General features: G+C 46.7%; 2 protein-coding genes across 2 annotated transcripts in view; both read right to left on the reverse strand.

Annotated features, from left to right (window-relative positions):
* The window catches only part of LOC309399623 (uncharacterized protein), a 200,301-nt gene that overhangs the window by 91,919 nt on the left and 92,174 nt on the right, over positions 1 to 16,208 (reverse strand). The window lies entirely within an intron of this gene.
* On the reverse strand, positions 2,112 to 12,250 carry LOC309399368 (uncharacterized protein; the record flags this gene model as incomplete). The annotated part of the gene is made up of 4 exons (XM_081967104.1): positions 12,091 to 12,250; positions 6,948 to 6,999; positions 6,269 to 6,736; positions 2,112 to 2,272 (listed from the first exon to the last, which is right to left on the reverse strand). The coding sequence occupies exons 2-4, from the start codon at positions 6,961 to 6,963 to the stop codon at positions 2,112 to 2,114; spliced, it is 645 nt and encodes a 214-aa protein (XP_081823230.1). The 5' UTR covers positions 6,964 to 6,999; positions 12,091 to 12,250.

Here is a 16,208-nt window from a genome sequence, read left to right on the forward strand (position 1 = left end):
TAATGTCTAGATGGTAACTTCAGAGGAAGATGGTAAGTAATAGATGGTAAATAGATGGTAAATGATGTCTAGATGGTAACTTTAGAGGAAGGGGGGGGGAATGGGAGGTATTCAGGTATCTCAAATGGTGGAGAGAGGCAAAGATGGTAAATGGGAGAAAGATGGTTCGTATAGTCCCAGGTGAATGTAAGTTCCTTAATGGGTGGGTGGGGGGGCTTCTTGTCCCGATTGTTTTAGGCTGGGCAGCTGCTCAGGCCTGTCCATAGCCCCAAGTGCCTGCTCAGGCTGCTCAAGCCTGTCCACAGCCCCAAGTCCAGATCTCCAGTGGCCACAAGGCTCCAAGTCATCCCCAGCCATTATTTCCAGTGCCTCACCGGTCTTTGATGCCTCTCCGGCGCTCCGTTCTTCTTTCGTTCTTTCCTTGTTCCTCCCTGTGCCCCCGATGCTGGAAGTGACCCTCCGGTGCCTCTCTGGAGGCTCTCCGGTGGCTCTCGTTCCTTCCCTTTTTGTTTTTCGGCTTTTCGGCTTTTTTAAATTTGCCGGCGTCAGCGGTGTCCGCGCAGCCGCACTGCGCCGTCGCCATCTTCACAGGCTTCTTCCCAGCCGATTGCCGCTTACGATCTTCCACTCCTTCGTGCCCTCCGATCTTCACCGACCACCCTGGAAGGCCAAGACTGGCCCAAAACAAGCCAGGGTGGTCGGGCTATCAACTCTCAGCCCCCTCTGAAGTCATAGGGCCGGTTGCAGTCCTTTACCCCGGTCGGGCGCTCCTTGTTCACTCAGGAGCTCAGGAGGCGACCGCCATCGTTGGAAGCTCCTCCTCCTCCTCCTGACAAATTTATGTCTTAGCCTTCCCCAGCTGGATTTGTGCCTTTCTTGAAAGTTGCAGGTGTATTCAGACACTCAGAATACTCTGTGGTGTAGTGGCTGAAAAAGCAACTTCTCACATATTAAAATAAAGAGCCTTAGTAAGGAAGGGGAAAACACGCGTTCTTAAAACTTAAAAAAGAGGCGCAGATTCCCATGTTAAGAAAGCTAATCTGTCATGTCAAATTCAGGATGAAGCCTTAAATGTGAAGCTAAAGGATGACACACTTTGTTTAACTTGCTGTGACTCAACTTGCTTTCTTAGACTTTGCCTCAGCCTTCTCCTCCTCTCTTCTGGGCCCTTTCTCAAGGGGTTTCTTGCTGGGGAAATACTTGGTTGTGTAAACAGAGGCATAGAATCAACATCACATGAATTATTTCCACCACCTTATAAAACCTTAGTAAGGCCACACCTGAATACTACATTCAATTTTGGTCACATCATTACAAAACGTTGTTGAGACGTTGAAAAAAGTGCAAAGAAGAGCAACTGGGATGATGAAGGGCCTGGAGACTAAAGGATATGAAGACCTGGATAAGGCTAGTCTAGAGATAAGAAGGACTAGGGATGATATGATGGCATTGTTCCAATATATGACAATTAACCAGTGGAACAGCTTCCCTGCAGAAGTTGTGGGTGCTTCATCCCTAGATGTTTTTTACAATAGACTGAACTTGTTTCCAATTAAAAGGATATATAATTATTAAGTATTAAATTAATGATATAATTAAATCGCCCTCCAGGCAGCGGCCTTTCCCGGGGTTCCCCTGGGCTCAACCCTCCTGCAGCCCCGGAGCCTCCCGGCCTTTCCCCGCCGTCTCCCAGGGCTGCCCGCACTCCTCCTCCTCCTCCTCCTCCTCCTCCTCTCACGCGGCGCTTCCTTCCTTCCTTCCCCCGCCGGGCTCCTCCGTCCTCCGGCAGGGGAAAAGGAGAGGCGGGTCACGGCTGCGTCCCCTTCCCCGCAGGGAGGCCCAGGCCTCCGCCTCTCACGGTCCTTCCGGCCTTGCTGGAGGCGGACACGGCCTCCCTCCCAGCGTCCCGTCTCTTTCCCTGGCAGCCCTCTTTCTCCGAGAAAGACCCTCCCATCAGCTCCCTAGTTGCCCGTTCTTTTCCGGAAATGGAGGCTTCACGCCCTTTTTCCTCCAGAAGTTCCGCCTGTTCCTTTGGAGGCTCCGCCTCAAAAGGTCCTCCTGCCAATCGCCGGACTCTCCAGATTGACCAATCGGATTCCGCTTTCTTTCATCTAGGAAGATGATGCCTGCGTGGTGTTGATGGTTGCTATGGTTCCCGGCGAAGGTGGGGGCGGAGGGCTCACATTGATCTCTGGGGTCCTTCCCCCCCCTTTCCCCCTATTGAGGCTGGGGGAGGTCAGGGGCTCTTCTGGGGCGGAGACCTTGTAGCCGCCTATAAAGGGGAGCCAGAGGGGTCCAGTGATGGAGGCACAGGGGGAGAAAGCAAGGGACCCTCTTTCGGTCCAGCCCACCTCACAGGGTTGTTGTTGGGGGAAGAGAGGAGGGAGGGGTCCCCGTGGCTGGAAGGGGGAGGGGCTCAGAGAGCTCCAAAGACCCCTCAGTCCAACCCTGAGCTCCAAATAGTCTCTTTTCTTCCACATCTTCTTCTCCGCCTCATTTGCAGAAATAATAAAATCAGGATCCAAATGAATAAAGAAACTCTACATATGTGACTCACTCAAGTGTGTTTTTAAATAGCAACTACATGGATACATTTTCTTCCTGGATATAAGAATTCGGAATTCTTGCACAAAAGGAGACCGTCTCCATTTAAAGAGGACCTAAGGAGGAGAATCTCCTGCCAATGGTTCCTGCTAGTGAATTTCCTCTTAGAAATCAATACCTCATTGGTGGAAAAGGGAAACAGGAAACCATGCAATGTTGATATAATCCAAGTTGGATTCTTTCTGGGTCTCTTTAACCGCTGGATCCCTAAAAAATTGGAACTTGGGTAAAAGAGGGTCATTAAGCTATGCAGTATTTTCTTTTGGCAGAAATTCTCCAAGGGGACAGGATTTTTTCCCTCTACTGGATTGCTGTATTATTTTGGGAGTCACAAAAAGGTTTCTCACCTAAGGAGAAATCATGGAAGGAGCTCACCTGGGATGATGGAACAAAACACAAAAGAGCATGGCAAAAGAAAGGGAATGTGATGGGAAGCTCATCCAGAGCTACATTAATGAGTGGAGCTTCCCTTGACAGAGGCAGTCTACATACAAAAATCTGCCTTTTGTGAGAAATGGGGAAATTCAGTGATTGATTTGGTCACCTCCTGCACACAATTTCTTGACATTGGTGTACTTGTAAAAGGTGGAGCAGGTGACCTTTGGTAGGATGCCAAGGGAGGCCTGTCATCTCTTAGGGAATTCTGAGGCTTCATGACCTCATCCATGCAGGCTAAACTGCCAGGTATCAGAGTGAAGATGCCCTCCAAGAGGTTAGTCAGTCTTCAGAAGGGCTCTGGGAAATCTCCAAGAGGTAGGTTGGTGTCCGAAGGGCTCCTGGACTCTGGGAAATCTTCCCTCTATTTGCAGCCAATTTATCAGGGTGCCCATTTGGCCCCTTCCGAGGAAAGGGAAGCAGGGAGAAAATGAGAACACCCAGCTGGTTGACCATTTTAAATCAAGTCTTAATCTCCAAATTCAGGCATTGATTTTGGTGTGGAGATGAAAAATACTTGATTACCTGAATTTGAGAGACTTTGAGAGAAGCAAGAGAGCTTCTTTGTCCACCTGAAAACACAGATAATCAAGTAATAATTTGAACGTATGTTTATTGTTGTTTTAGGTCCATCTTTCTTGAGGAGGGGGCAGGATGTCAAGACTGACTAGCACTGTCACCTATATTCTGCTTCACTCCCACCTGGGTAAAGAAGAGGGCGGGGCAGTGGCATCCAAGCATTGTTACTTCCCATGAGAAATTACTCCCACCGCAAGGACATCCCAACCAGATTTCCCAGCATGGCTGGTTTCTTCCCATAACAAAATGAACAAAAGTTGTTGATGGACATAATGGACCGTGGGTGGCCCATGGGGAAAGGGGGAATGCACTATGCCAAAAGTAGGGCTACACTTTTACCAAATAATCTCAATTTACTGTGAAATCGGTTGAAACTGATCCAGAGCATAAATTTTGATTTGTGAGTAAACTTTCTTTTAATCGAAAGAAATTAAAATGGCAGGGAGAGAATGACTGCATGCAGCCTGCGTTGATTTTAAATCGACATTTGATTCCATTTTGAAGAAAGCAATATGAGGAACTTGGAAAATACAGTACAAAGGGTGTTTCTCATTCAGCAATTGGATGAAACGTGCTAACCATCTTTTTCAGAAAAGTCTCCCAGGGCTGCATTTTGACCTCCACCTTCTTTAAGGAGCACCTGCACAGGACCATCTCCTACATACACCTGCCTAAATCTGTACAATCCCCAATGTACTTCTCCTCCTATATGCTGAGAATATGGCTAGTATCTCCCAAAGCTTTGTTGGCCTTAGTAGTGCCACCTCAGAAAGCGATAGGTTGTTGTTTTCAGGCGTCGCTTGCTTACGTCTAATGTCTAATGCTGAAACGTAAAAGATGACCCTCAATCCATTCCCTCCCCCCTTTCTTTCCCAAGAAGGAAATTCAAAGTACAAGATAGGCAGGAAAACGGTTATAAAGTGAGGCATGTACCCAGGCCTCCCCCCAAACCAGAACGGCAGTGTCCGATAGGGATCTATGGGACCTGGCAGAGAATCCCTTGCAGCGGTTTCTACTGGAAGACAAGGGGACCATTCAGAGAATCCAACTGACAAGAGTTTCAGATGTCTGGGGAGGGTCTTACATGGTACCCACCTTTGGAAAACCCACATAGATTTTATCAAACAATGACAGGGAGGGGCATTTTCACACCTGGAACAAGGAAGGCCAAATTAAATGTCAGGTCCTCCTATCTGGAGTGGGCACTGGGGAGGTGGACAAATGGACAATGCAATTGTGTGGGCGTGATGAGAAATAAGAGGGGGAGGATTCCTCCCTCCTGGATCCTTTGGGGACTCCGGAGACTTCTGAAGACCCCATCACCCTCCAGGTATTTCTTCTGTTTCTATCCTCAATGCATCATTTGATGTTTATAAAGGCTGCCCCTCTGACTGAAGCTCCTTCCACAGTCCAGACATTTATGAGGTTTTTCTCCTGTGTGGATCCTTTGATGTATATAAAGGCTGCTGCTCTGACTGAAGCTCTTTCCACAGACCAGACATTTATGAGGTTTTTCTCCTGTGTGGATCCATTGATGTATATAAAGGTCGCTCCTCCGACTGAAGCTCTTTCCACACTCCAAGCATCTGTGAGGTTTTTCTCCTGTGTGGATACTTTGATGTCTATAAAGGCTGCTCCGCTCACTGAAGCTCTTTAGACACTCCAAGCATTTGTGAGGTTTTTCTCCTGTGTGGATCCTTTGATGTCTATAAAGGCTGCTCCTCTGACTGAAGCTCTTTCCACACTCCAGGCATTTATGAGGTTTTTCTCCTGTGTGGATCCTTTGATGTGTATAAAGGTTACACCTCTGACTGAAGCTCCTTCCACACTCCAGGCACTTGTGAGGTTTTTCTCCGGTGTGGATTCTTTGATGTGTATAAAGGTTGCCCCTCTGACTGAAGCTCTTTCCACACTCCAGGCATTTATGAGGTTTCTCTCCTGAGTGGATTCTTTGATGTTTATAAAGGCTGCTCCGCTCACTGAAGCTCTTTCCACACTCCAGACATTTATGAGGTTTTTCTCCTGTGTGGATCCTTTGATGTGTATAAAGGTGGCTCCTCAGACTGAAGCTCTTTCCACACTCCAGGCATTTATGATGCTTTTCTCCTGTGTGGATCCTCTGATGTGTACAAAGGTGGCTCCTCTGACTGAAGCTCTTTCCACACTCCAAGCATTTATGAGATTTTTCTCCTGTGTGGATCCTCTGATGTGTACAAAGGTGGCTCCTCTGACTGAAGCTCTTTCCACACTAGGCATTTATGCGGTTTTTCTCCTGTGTGGATCCTTTGATGTTGATAAAGGCCGCTCCTCTGACTGAAGCTCCTTCCACAGTCCAAGGATTTATGAGGTTTTTCTCCTGTGTGGATCCTTTGATGTCTATAAAGGTCGCTCCTGCCACTGAAGCTCTTTGCACATTCAAAGCATTTATGAGGTTTTTCTCCTGTGTGGATCCTTTGATGTCTATAAAGGCTGCTCCTCTGACTGAAGCTCTTTTCACACTCCAGACATTTATGAGGTTTTTCTCCTGTGTGGATCCTTTGATGTCTATAAAGGCTGCTCCTCTGACTGAAGCTCTTTTCACACTCCAGGCATTTATGAGGTTTTTCTCCTGTGTGGATCCTGTGATGTGTATAAAGGTCGCTCCTGTCACTGAAGCTCTTTGCACATTCAAAGCATTTATGAGGTTTTTCTCCTGTGTGGATCCCTTGATGTCTATAAAGGCTGCTCCTCTGACTGAAGCTCTTTCCACACTCCAGGCATTCGTGAGGTTTCTCTCCTGTGTGGATCCTTTGGTGTCTTTGAAGATTTCCATTTCTCTTGAAGGATTTTTCACATTCTGGGCACTGATATTTCCTTCCTTCCTCCTGGATCCTTTGGGGATTCGGGGGTCTTCCGAAGGACCCTCCGCCCTCCAGGACCGTCTCAGAGTCTCCGCCCGTTTCCTGTTCCCCGCATCGCCCTCCAGGCAGTCGCCTTTTCCGGGATCCCCCTGGGCTCATCCCTCCTGCAGCCTTGGAGCCTCCCTGCCTTTCCACGCCGTCTCCCGGAGAAGCCGCACAGGGATCCCCTGCTCTCAGGCGGCGCTTCCTTCCTTCCCCCGACGGGCTCCTTCGTCCTCCTGCAGGGGAGAGAGAGAGAGAGGCGGATCACGGCTGTGCCCCGTTACCTGCAGGGGAGGCCCAGGCCGAAGCCTCCGCCTCCCACGGGTCTCTCGCCCAGCGTCTCCCCGTCAGACCAGACCTCGGTCGCCCGGCCTCTCCTTGCTCACAGGTCTCCCTTCTCCCGGGGAACTTCCTGGACTGCAACTCCCGGCGTCCCCTGCGTCCTACCTGCACCAGTACGCATGCGCACTTCCTTACCCCTGCGGATCCTTCCGTCCTCCTGCAGGGGGGAGAGAGAGAGAGGCGGGTGACGGCTGAGTCCCCTTTCACGCAGCCTCCCCTTCTGAAAAAGACCTTCCCGGACTGTGACTCCCAGCATTCCCTGCGTTATCCGGGCTCCTCTTTCGCCGATTCATGAAGCTCGCTAGTTGCCCATTTTGTTTCCGTAAGTGGAGGCTTCACGCCCTTTTTTCCCGAGAAGTTCCGCCAGTTCCTTTGCAGAGACCGGTCCCAAGCAGTCCTCCTGCCAATCGCCGCCCTCCCCTGAGCGACTAATGGGCGTCCGTCTTCCTTCAACAAGCCATATGGCGCCTGCGCGGTGTCGATGGTTGCTATGGTTCCCCGCGGAGGTGGGGGCGGAGGGCTCCCTTTGATCTTTGGGATACTTCTCCTCCCCTCTTTGCCGCCTATTGAGGCCGGGGGAGGTCAGGGTCTCTTCTGGGGCGGAGACCTTATAGCCGCCTATAAGGGGAGCCAGAGGGGTCCAGTGATGGAGGCACAGGGGGAAAAAGCAAGGGACGCTGTTTCGGTCCAGCTCACCTCACAGTGTTGTTGTTGGGGGAAGAGAGGAGGGAGGGGTCCCCGTGGCTGGAAGGGGGAGGGGCTCAGAGGGCTCCAAAGACCCCTCAATCCAACCCTGAGCTCCAAATAGTCTCCTTCCTTTTCTTCCACATCTTCTTCTCTGCCTCATTTACAGAAATAACAAAGGCAGAATCCAAAGAAATAAATAAACTCTCCATATGTACTCAAGTGTGTTTTTAAATAGCAACGACATGGCCTCTATTTGATGCAGGGAAAGTCTTCTTTCTAGATAGAAGAATGTGGAATTCTTGCACAAAAGGAGACCGTCTCCACTTAAAGAGGACCTAAGGAGGAGAATCTCCTGCCAATGGTTCCTGCTAGTGAATTTCCTCTCATTCTAATCCATTATTGTGGGGAAAAGGAAACAGGAAATCAAGCCATTTCAATATGACCCAAGTTGATTTCTTTCTGGGTCCCTTTAACTGCTGGACTCCTCAACATTTGGAACTGGACCAGAAGAGGGTCGTGTGCCTTGGGGGGTTCAGCTTCACTAAGCTATGCAATATTTGGTTGTGGAAGAAGTTGTTCAAGAAAGAGAGGGTTTTTTTCTGTCCTGGTTTGCCAGATTACTTTGGGATGCAGGAGACAGTGTCTCACCTAAGCAGAAATCATGGAGGGAGCTCACCTGGGATGATGGAACAAAACACAAAAGAGCATGGCAAAAGAAAGGGAACATGATTCATACAGAGCTACATTAATAGTGGAGCTTCCCTTGACAGAAGCAGTCTACATAGAAAAATCTGCCTTTTGTGAGAAATGGGCAACTTTATTTTTTTTTCACCTCCTAAAACCTTCGCTTGACATTGGTGTATGTATAAAAGGCAGAGCAGGTGACCTTTGGTAGGATGCCATGGGAGGCCTGTCATCACTTACAGAATTCTGGTGGCTTTATGATCTCATCCATGCAGGCTAAACTGACAGTTACTGTCAGTTATCACAGTAAAGATGCCTTCTAATGAGCCAGAGGGCGCCTGCATGGCACTGAGGCTTGTTAAAAGGCTTATTAAAAGATTGGTGTCAATCCATGCCAACTTCTCATTGTCTGATCTCCCAGCACCTGGAGAAAAGCCAGGTGTTTAAGGCTAAAAGGATAGAGGCCCTTTGAGAATGTGGCTGGTATCTCACAAACCTTTGTTGGCCTTAGAGAGGGTTTCTGCTGGAAGACAAGGGGACCATTGAGGGAATCCAACTGACAAAGAGTTTCAGGTATCTGGAGGTGGTCTTACACCGTATGGACATTTGCAAAACCCACATAGAATAGATGGTATCAAACAATGACAAGGAGAAGCTCTTTCACACACACAACAATAAAGGCCAAATTAGCCTTAGATTCAACCACGGAACACTTACTTCAATTAGGATTTGAGAGGGACTCAAAAATGAAGAATATAAGGCCCAAGCCTATGCCGATGACTTAGTATTTGTTGTAGAGGACTCATTAGAATCCAGACTGAAATTAATTCAAAAATTAGTAGAATATGGCAAAGTGGCAGGACTAAAGATCAATAAAAACAAAGCAAAAATGATAACCAAGAACATGACAAAAAAGCAAGAAGAGGAATGGGAAGTACTAACTAGAATGCAAATAACTAAGAAAGTGAAATACTTGGGGATCTGGGTGTCGGCAAAATGTTCCAGAATTAAAGATGATAATTATAATAAATTAGTGATACAAATAAAGATTTAGAAAATTGGAAAAATATTCAACTATCACTCATGGGACGTATAGCGACAATTAAAATGAATATTTTACCAAGAATCTTATTCCTGTTGCAAGCCGCACCTATTAATCCGGGTAAAAAATTATTTCAAGAATTAAACAAAATAACCGCTAGGTTTATTTGGCAGGGACGAAAAGCGAGGATTAAACTAAAGTCAATGCAAGACAGCAAGGAAAGGGGAGGTTTAGCATTACCAAATTGGGATCTATGTGCATCAGCAGTATCAATAACATGGGTGAAGGATTGGATAGAGCTAAAGAATAAAAGAATTTTGACCTTGGAAGGCCATGATTTGCAAGCAGGCTGGCATACATTCCTATGGGATGATAAAAATAAAAGGCACAAATACTTTCAAAATCATTTAATTAGAAGAGTGTTATTGCAAAAATGGCTCCAAATTAAAAAAAAACACCGCTATGTGAAAATTCCAAATTGGCTATCACCGACAGAAAGGACGACCCGTCCAAATTTTATAGATTTGAACAAAATGCTAAGATATAGAGACTTAATTGATAGACAGGGAAACGTAAAAACAATTGAAGAATTGGCAGAACAGAACATGAAAGTTGACTGGCTAACTTACCTTCAAATCAAAACTAAATACAATAAAGATACCAAATTATATGATATCGAAACAGAACCACACAAATTGGATAAAATTATTCAAACCTCAGATAGAAAGATGATAGGGAGAATATATAAAATGGAAGAGGAAATTGTGAAAGAACAAATGATAAAATGGGGGCAGAACTTTGGATATAATATTGAATTAGACAAATGGGAAAATTTTGGGGAACAAACTTAAAAATGACACTCTCAGTTGCATACAAGGAAAACCAATACAAAATGTTTTATAGATGGCGCCTGGCACCAACAAGGTTAGCTAAAATATCAACAAATACCTCCCCAAAATGTTGGAAATGCGAATCGATACACGGAACATATTACCATTTATGGTGGACCTGTGATGAGGCTAAAAAAATTTGGAAAAAGATCAAAAATTGGCTGGAGGCAATAACGGGGGTTAAAATAGAATGGAAACCTGAAATTTTTTTATTAGGAATAATGTCTGCGAAATACAAAAAAGAAATCAAGTATTTAATACTACATATAATTACGGCAGCAAGGATTGCCTTTGCCCAGAAATGGAAAAATAAACTAACTCCAAGTGAAGATGAAATAATAAGAAAGGTTATGGACTGTGCTGAAATGGACAAACTAACTAAAGAAATTCAGGGAAAAGAAGAATCAGAATTCTACCAGATATGGGATAAATGATATAGGTGGATGGAGGAAAGAAAGAAGAATCAATGAAGGAATGTAACAAAACTCAAAAATAATAGTTATGAGTAAAATAAGAAAGTTAAGAATGGTGAAACTCAAATGAAATACAATTGAATGGGAAATAATATAAGGTGAGCGCTATCGATTGATAATTGCTATTAGAAAGAAGAGGAAGCTCCTGTTTGTATTGCATTGTGTAAATGTGTTCTACGTCTAAGTTTTGTGTGTGTGTATTTTATATGTTTGTTAATAAAATTGAAAAAAAAAGAAAGGTAAAAGTCTCCCAAAGTGGAAGAAATTCATCTCTTTTCAGCTCCGCACCAAACTGGGAGCGCCTGGCTTAAAAGCAACAATCCCACATCATTAAAAAACAATCAAGGACTAATTAAAAGAAAGAAGGAAGGGAGCTGGGTGTTCTCTGGAGCACATCTTCACCCACCTCCCCTTTCCTGAGAACAGAAATTGAGTTGAAGATTTGGAATATAACTCTGATAAATTGGCTACAAATAGAGGGAAGCTTCCCCAGAGCCCAGGAGCCCCTCTGAAGACTGACCAACCTCTTGGGTGGCATCTTCACTTTGGCAACTGAGAGTAATTGGCAGCTTAGGCTGCATGGATGATGTCATAAAGCCATCAGAATTCCCAAGGAGATGACAGGTGCCTATCAAACCTCCCCTGCTCCACCTTTTCTACCTGCAACAATGTGAGGGAAAATATCTGTAGGAGGCAAGGAGACAAATCGCTCAAGCTGCCCATTTCTCATAGAAGACATTGTTGCATGTAGACTGCCCCTTTCTAGGGAGGCTCCACTAAGACTCATTTATACATCCTTGGGTCAACCTCCCATTGAATTCCCTTTCGTTTGCCATGTTGTGTTTCGTTCCATCATCCCAGGTGAGCTCCCTCCATTATTTCTGCCTGGGGGCTGAAGCCTCTTTCACCCAAAGGCCTCCAGAGAAAGGATGGTGAGACGTTTGAGGGGGCAGAAATTCTCTCCCCGAGTTTTGAACTTCAGGCCTCATTTCTCCTCCAGAGATCCAGGCCAGGAAAAGGAATTCCAGCCTCCCTGGAACAGATTCTGCCACAACAAAAGACTGCAGAGCTTAATGGAAAGGAGGGGGGTAGGAAGAGCTGCGGAGGGTGGAAGGGAGCGGATGGGAAGAGCCAGGAACGCAGGGGAGGAGCCAAATGGGGGGAGGAGCCCAGAAATTAAGAGGCGGGGGGGACACACCAGTAAGGAGCGAGGGGAGGAGTCACAATGCGGGGGGGGGGGGAGAGAGAGAGAGAGAGAGAGAGAGAGAGAGAGAGAGAGAGAGAGAGGCGGGTCCGTTCTTTTCCCCACAGGGAGGCCCAGGCTGAAGCCTCCCTCGGGCCTCCCTGTCAGCGTCCACCCCCGACAGACCAGGCCTCGGGCGCCCCCCTCCCCTCCCCTCCCCTCCCTCACAGGCCTCCCTTCTGAGGAGGACCCTCCCGGACTGCGACTCCCGACGTCCCATGCGCCCTACCTGCACGAGGCCGCATGCGCAATCGAATCGGGAAAAATTCTTTCTGTCGCTTATCGGATTCCGAAAGTGAGGGCCAGACCGGCCTCCGTCCCGTTTTCGGACAAGCTCCTCCTCTTCCTCTCCTGGCACCGCCCCCTGCAGCTCAGCTGTCTTGCTCCAATTGAGGAAGTGGGGGAGAAAGGGCTTTCCCTGCAGGGACGCATTTGAATCGGGGCAGCTTCTACGCCATCCCATTGGCAGGCAGGCGGGGGACCACGCCCCCTGCTCGACTCTGCAGCTGCCGCCTTCCTGGCTTTCCTCCCGTCTGGGTCCCTCCCCTCGCTTAGCTCCTCCCTAGCCCCGCCTCTTCTGCCCCCACCACTCCGCCCGGCTAGGCGAAATTGGGGCGGGGGCATGGGGGATTCCCATAGGGGCTGCAATCAATGGGAAGGGTCGGAGGTTTCCTTCGCTGGCCTCGGCTTTCGTCTGCATCCCCTTCCCCCCCCCCCATTAAGCCTGCAGCAGCCCCGTGGGCATCTCCGGGTGGCCCCCTTTCCTTCTGGGGGGAGAAGGGGGGTTGCAGCTGCACCTCCCCCACCAGCACCCCCAGTCCAGGTGCTCTTGGCCGCCTGGCGTAAAGACCCTCTTCCTCTCCCCGCTGGAAGGAAGGAAGGAAGGGCGAGGTCGCGATGGCTATTGCCAGCCTGAAGGAAGCCTTGAATGTAGCCATCCTTCCGTCTATTATAATAAATACTATTTAAATTTCCTGGCCACCTGATCCCCGGAGACTCCTGGCAGTTTGCAAATGTTAAAACACGTTTTTGTTGTTGTTGTTTTGCCAACATTTGGGGGGGGGGTTGAGGGGACAAATCATTAAGGAAAGAAGATAAAAGTGATTTCAGAATAATCATGTATTTCCCCCCATTTTGTAGTTTAGGAACTTCTGTGTAGTTTATCTCCTTGCCTTATTTTCCTTTTCTGGAATACTCTTCGTGACACCTGAGCGTAATCATAATTTAGTCTACCTTCCTGGGTGCTTACCTGGGCCTTCCTCACTTCTCATTTTGGACCCTTGGACTCCCACGCAATTGTTTTCTGAATCATTGGGCTTCCACAGAAGGAAACAACTTGCCTGTCAGAAACCTCTTAGCCAGGATGTTGAATGCAAGAATAGTTTGCTTACAAGGAAACCACTAAAACCACATAGCTAGAACATGAAACTGGAAACTTTGAAAGATACCTGTGACCTGGGGCAGGCAACAGGTGGCCACAGATTTAGCTGTTGACCATAACAATCGTAAAAGCATTTCTGCATCCTGGGAACTGCTCCCTACCCCAACCCATTAAGTCTGCAGCCCCGTCGCCATCTCCAGGTGGTCACCTTTCCTCCTGGGGGAAGGGGGGAATTCAGCTGGGTCCAGATGCTCCTAGACGCCTGGCATGAAGACCTGCTTTCTCTCCCTGCTGGAAGGAAGGGCGAACAAGGTCACCATCTTTATCATTCACTAAGGGTGCCTTAGTATTAGTCTTCTCATCGTTCCTATCACGCATCTCCTGCCATTTATGACTGGAGGACTGTAACTTTGTGGCTTGTATCCTTATGATTTATACTATTGTTTCCTGATCGCTTATTTATACCCTATGACTATCATGAAGTGTTGTACCTCATGATTCTTGACCTTTTATGTACATTGAGAGCATCTGCACCAAAGACAAATTCCTTGTGTGTCCAATCATACTTGGCCAATAAAGAATTTTATCTCTTCTATTTATTGCCATCCTGAACGAAGCCTTGAATACAGCGATCCTGCCTTGTATTATAATGATTATGAATTAAATTTCATGGCCACCTGATCCCCGGAGTTTGCAAATGTTAAAACACGTATCTGCACTTATGCATTGTGGGAGGGGGAGAGGGGACAAATCATTAAGGAAAGAAGACAAAAGTGATTTCAGAATACTGTGTTGTTTTTTTTTCATTTTGTGGTTCAGGAACTTCTGTGTAGTTTCTCTCCTTGCCATATTTTGTGGAATACGCTTCATGATACCTGAGCGTAATCATAATTTAGTCCACCTTCCTGGGTGCTTCCCTGGGCCTTCCTCGCTTCTCATTCTGGACCCTTGGACTCTCTGGCAATTGTTTTCTGAACCAACCAATCTCCACAGAAGCAAACAACTTACCTGTCAGAAACCATTTAGCCAGGATGTCGAATCCACGAATAGTTCGCTTACAAAAAAACCCAGAAAGCTACATAGCTAGAACATGACAAAAGAAATTTTGCAAGATACCTGTGACCTGGGGTAGGTAACAGGTCGCCTGAGATTTAGCTATTTTGCATAGCAAACATAAAAGCTTTGGGGGGCTTGGGGGGGCTGTAATCCAGATAACCAATCAATATTAGGTGCATTATTAGGGGTGGTGTTCCTACAATTTCAGCCAATTGAAACATCTCACATGTACAATTGAAAAAGTCCTTTATTAATCAGCATGGGAAAGTCTTTCTTAAAATCTTCTTTACTCAACCCTCTTATTGGAACTATAATGATCATGAATATCATAATTCTGTTTGTTTGTAAGGACACTGAAAGCTTGAGCACTAGGGAGAAATTGCTAAGGTGTCTATTTACAGTTGGCCAATTTGAATACGCAATTCAATTCCATTCTTGAGATACACTCTGTGACTTCTCACACTCCCTTCTGAATTCTTTGGTATCGGTTGAGTCCTCTAGCCTCAGTATAGTTATACCTTCAAGGCACTTGTAGAGTTTCTCTCGGGTGTGGATTGTTTGGTGCTTAAGAAGCTTTCCCCTTTGATGGAAGCTCTTTTCACACTCCAGGAATTTATAAGGTTTTTCTCCTGTGTGCATTCTTAGGGGACTTTGAAGAAGATCCTTTGTTCTGACTGATTTTTCATATTCTGGACCTTGATATTTCCTTTCTATCTCCTTGATCCTTTGGGGATTCCCAGATGAAGGATCCTCTGCCCTCCTGCCATTCATATGATTTCTCTCAGCAATGGATCCTTTCATGTTAATAAACGTTTCCCCCCAGATTAAAGATCTTTCCACACCAGGTATTTATGAGGTATTTCTCCCCAATGGATCCTTTGATGTTTATAAAGGCTGCTCCTCCAACTGAAGCTCTTTCCACACTCCAGACATTTATGAGGTTTCTCTCCTGTGTGAATCCTTTGATGCGTATAAAGGTTGCCCCTCTGGCTGAAGCTCTTTCCACACTCCAAGCATTTGTGAGGTTTTTCTCCTGAATGGGCCCTTAGATGGTTCTGAAGACATTGATATGTTGTGAAAGATTTTTCGCATTCCGGGCACTGATATTCCTTCCATCCCTCCTGGATCCTTTCGGGACTCCAAGGTCTTCCGAAGAACCCACTGCTTACCTGGTATTTCTTCTGTTTCTCTCCCCAATGGATCCTTTGATGTCTATAAAGGGTGCTCCTCTGACTGAAGCTCTTTCCACTCTCCAGGCACTTATGAGGTTTTTCTCCTGTGTGGATCCTTTGATGTTGATGAAGGCTGCTCCTCCAATTGAAGCTCTTTCCACATTCCAGGCACTTATGAGGTTTTTCTCCTGTGTGGATCCTTTGATGTTGATGAAGGCTGCTCCTCCAATTGAAGCTCTTTCCACATTCCAGGCATTTATGAGGTTTTTCTCCTGTGTGGATCCTTTGATGTCTATAAAGGGTGCTCCTCTGACTGAAGCTCTTTCCACATTCCAGGCATTTATGAGGTTTTTCTCCTGTGTGGATCCTTTGATGTTTATCAAGGTTGCTCCTCTGACTGAAGCTCTTTCCACACTCCAGGCATTTATGAGGTTTTTCTCCTGTGTGGATCCTTTGATGTCTATAAAGGTGGCTCCTCCGACTGAAGGTCTTTCCACATTCCAGGCATTTATGAGGTTTTTCTCCTGTGTGGATCCTTTGATGTCTATAAAGGTGGCTCCTCCTACTGAAGCTCTTTCCACACTCCAGGCACTTATGAGGTTTTTCTCCTGTGTGGATCCTTTGATGTTTATAAAGTTCGCTCCTGTCAATGAAGCTCTTTCCACACTCCAGGCATCTATGAGGTTTTTCTCCCGTGTGGATCCTTTGGTGTCTTTGAAGATTTCCATTACTCTTGAA

Source organism: Natrix helvetica (assembly GCF_964273705.1).
Source record: "Natrix helvetica genome assembly, chromosome: 15".
NCBI classification, from domain to species: domain Eukaryota; kingdom Metazoa; phylum Chordata; class Lepidosauria; order Squamata; family Natricidae; genus Natrix; species Natrix helvetica.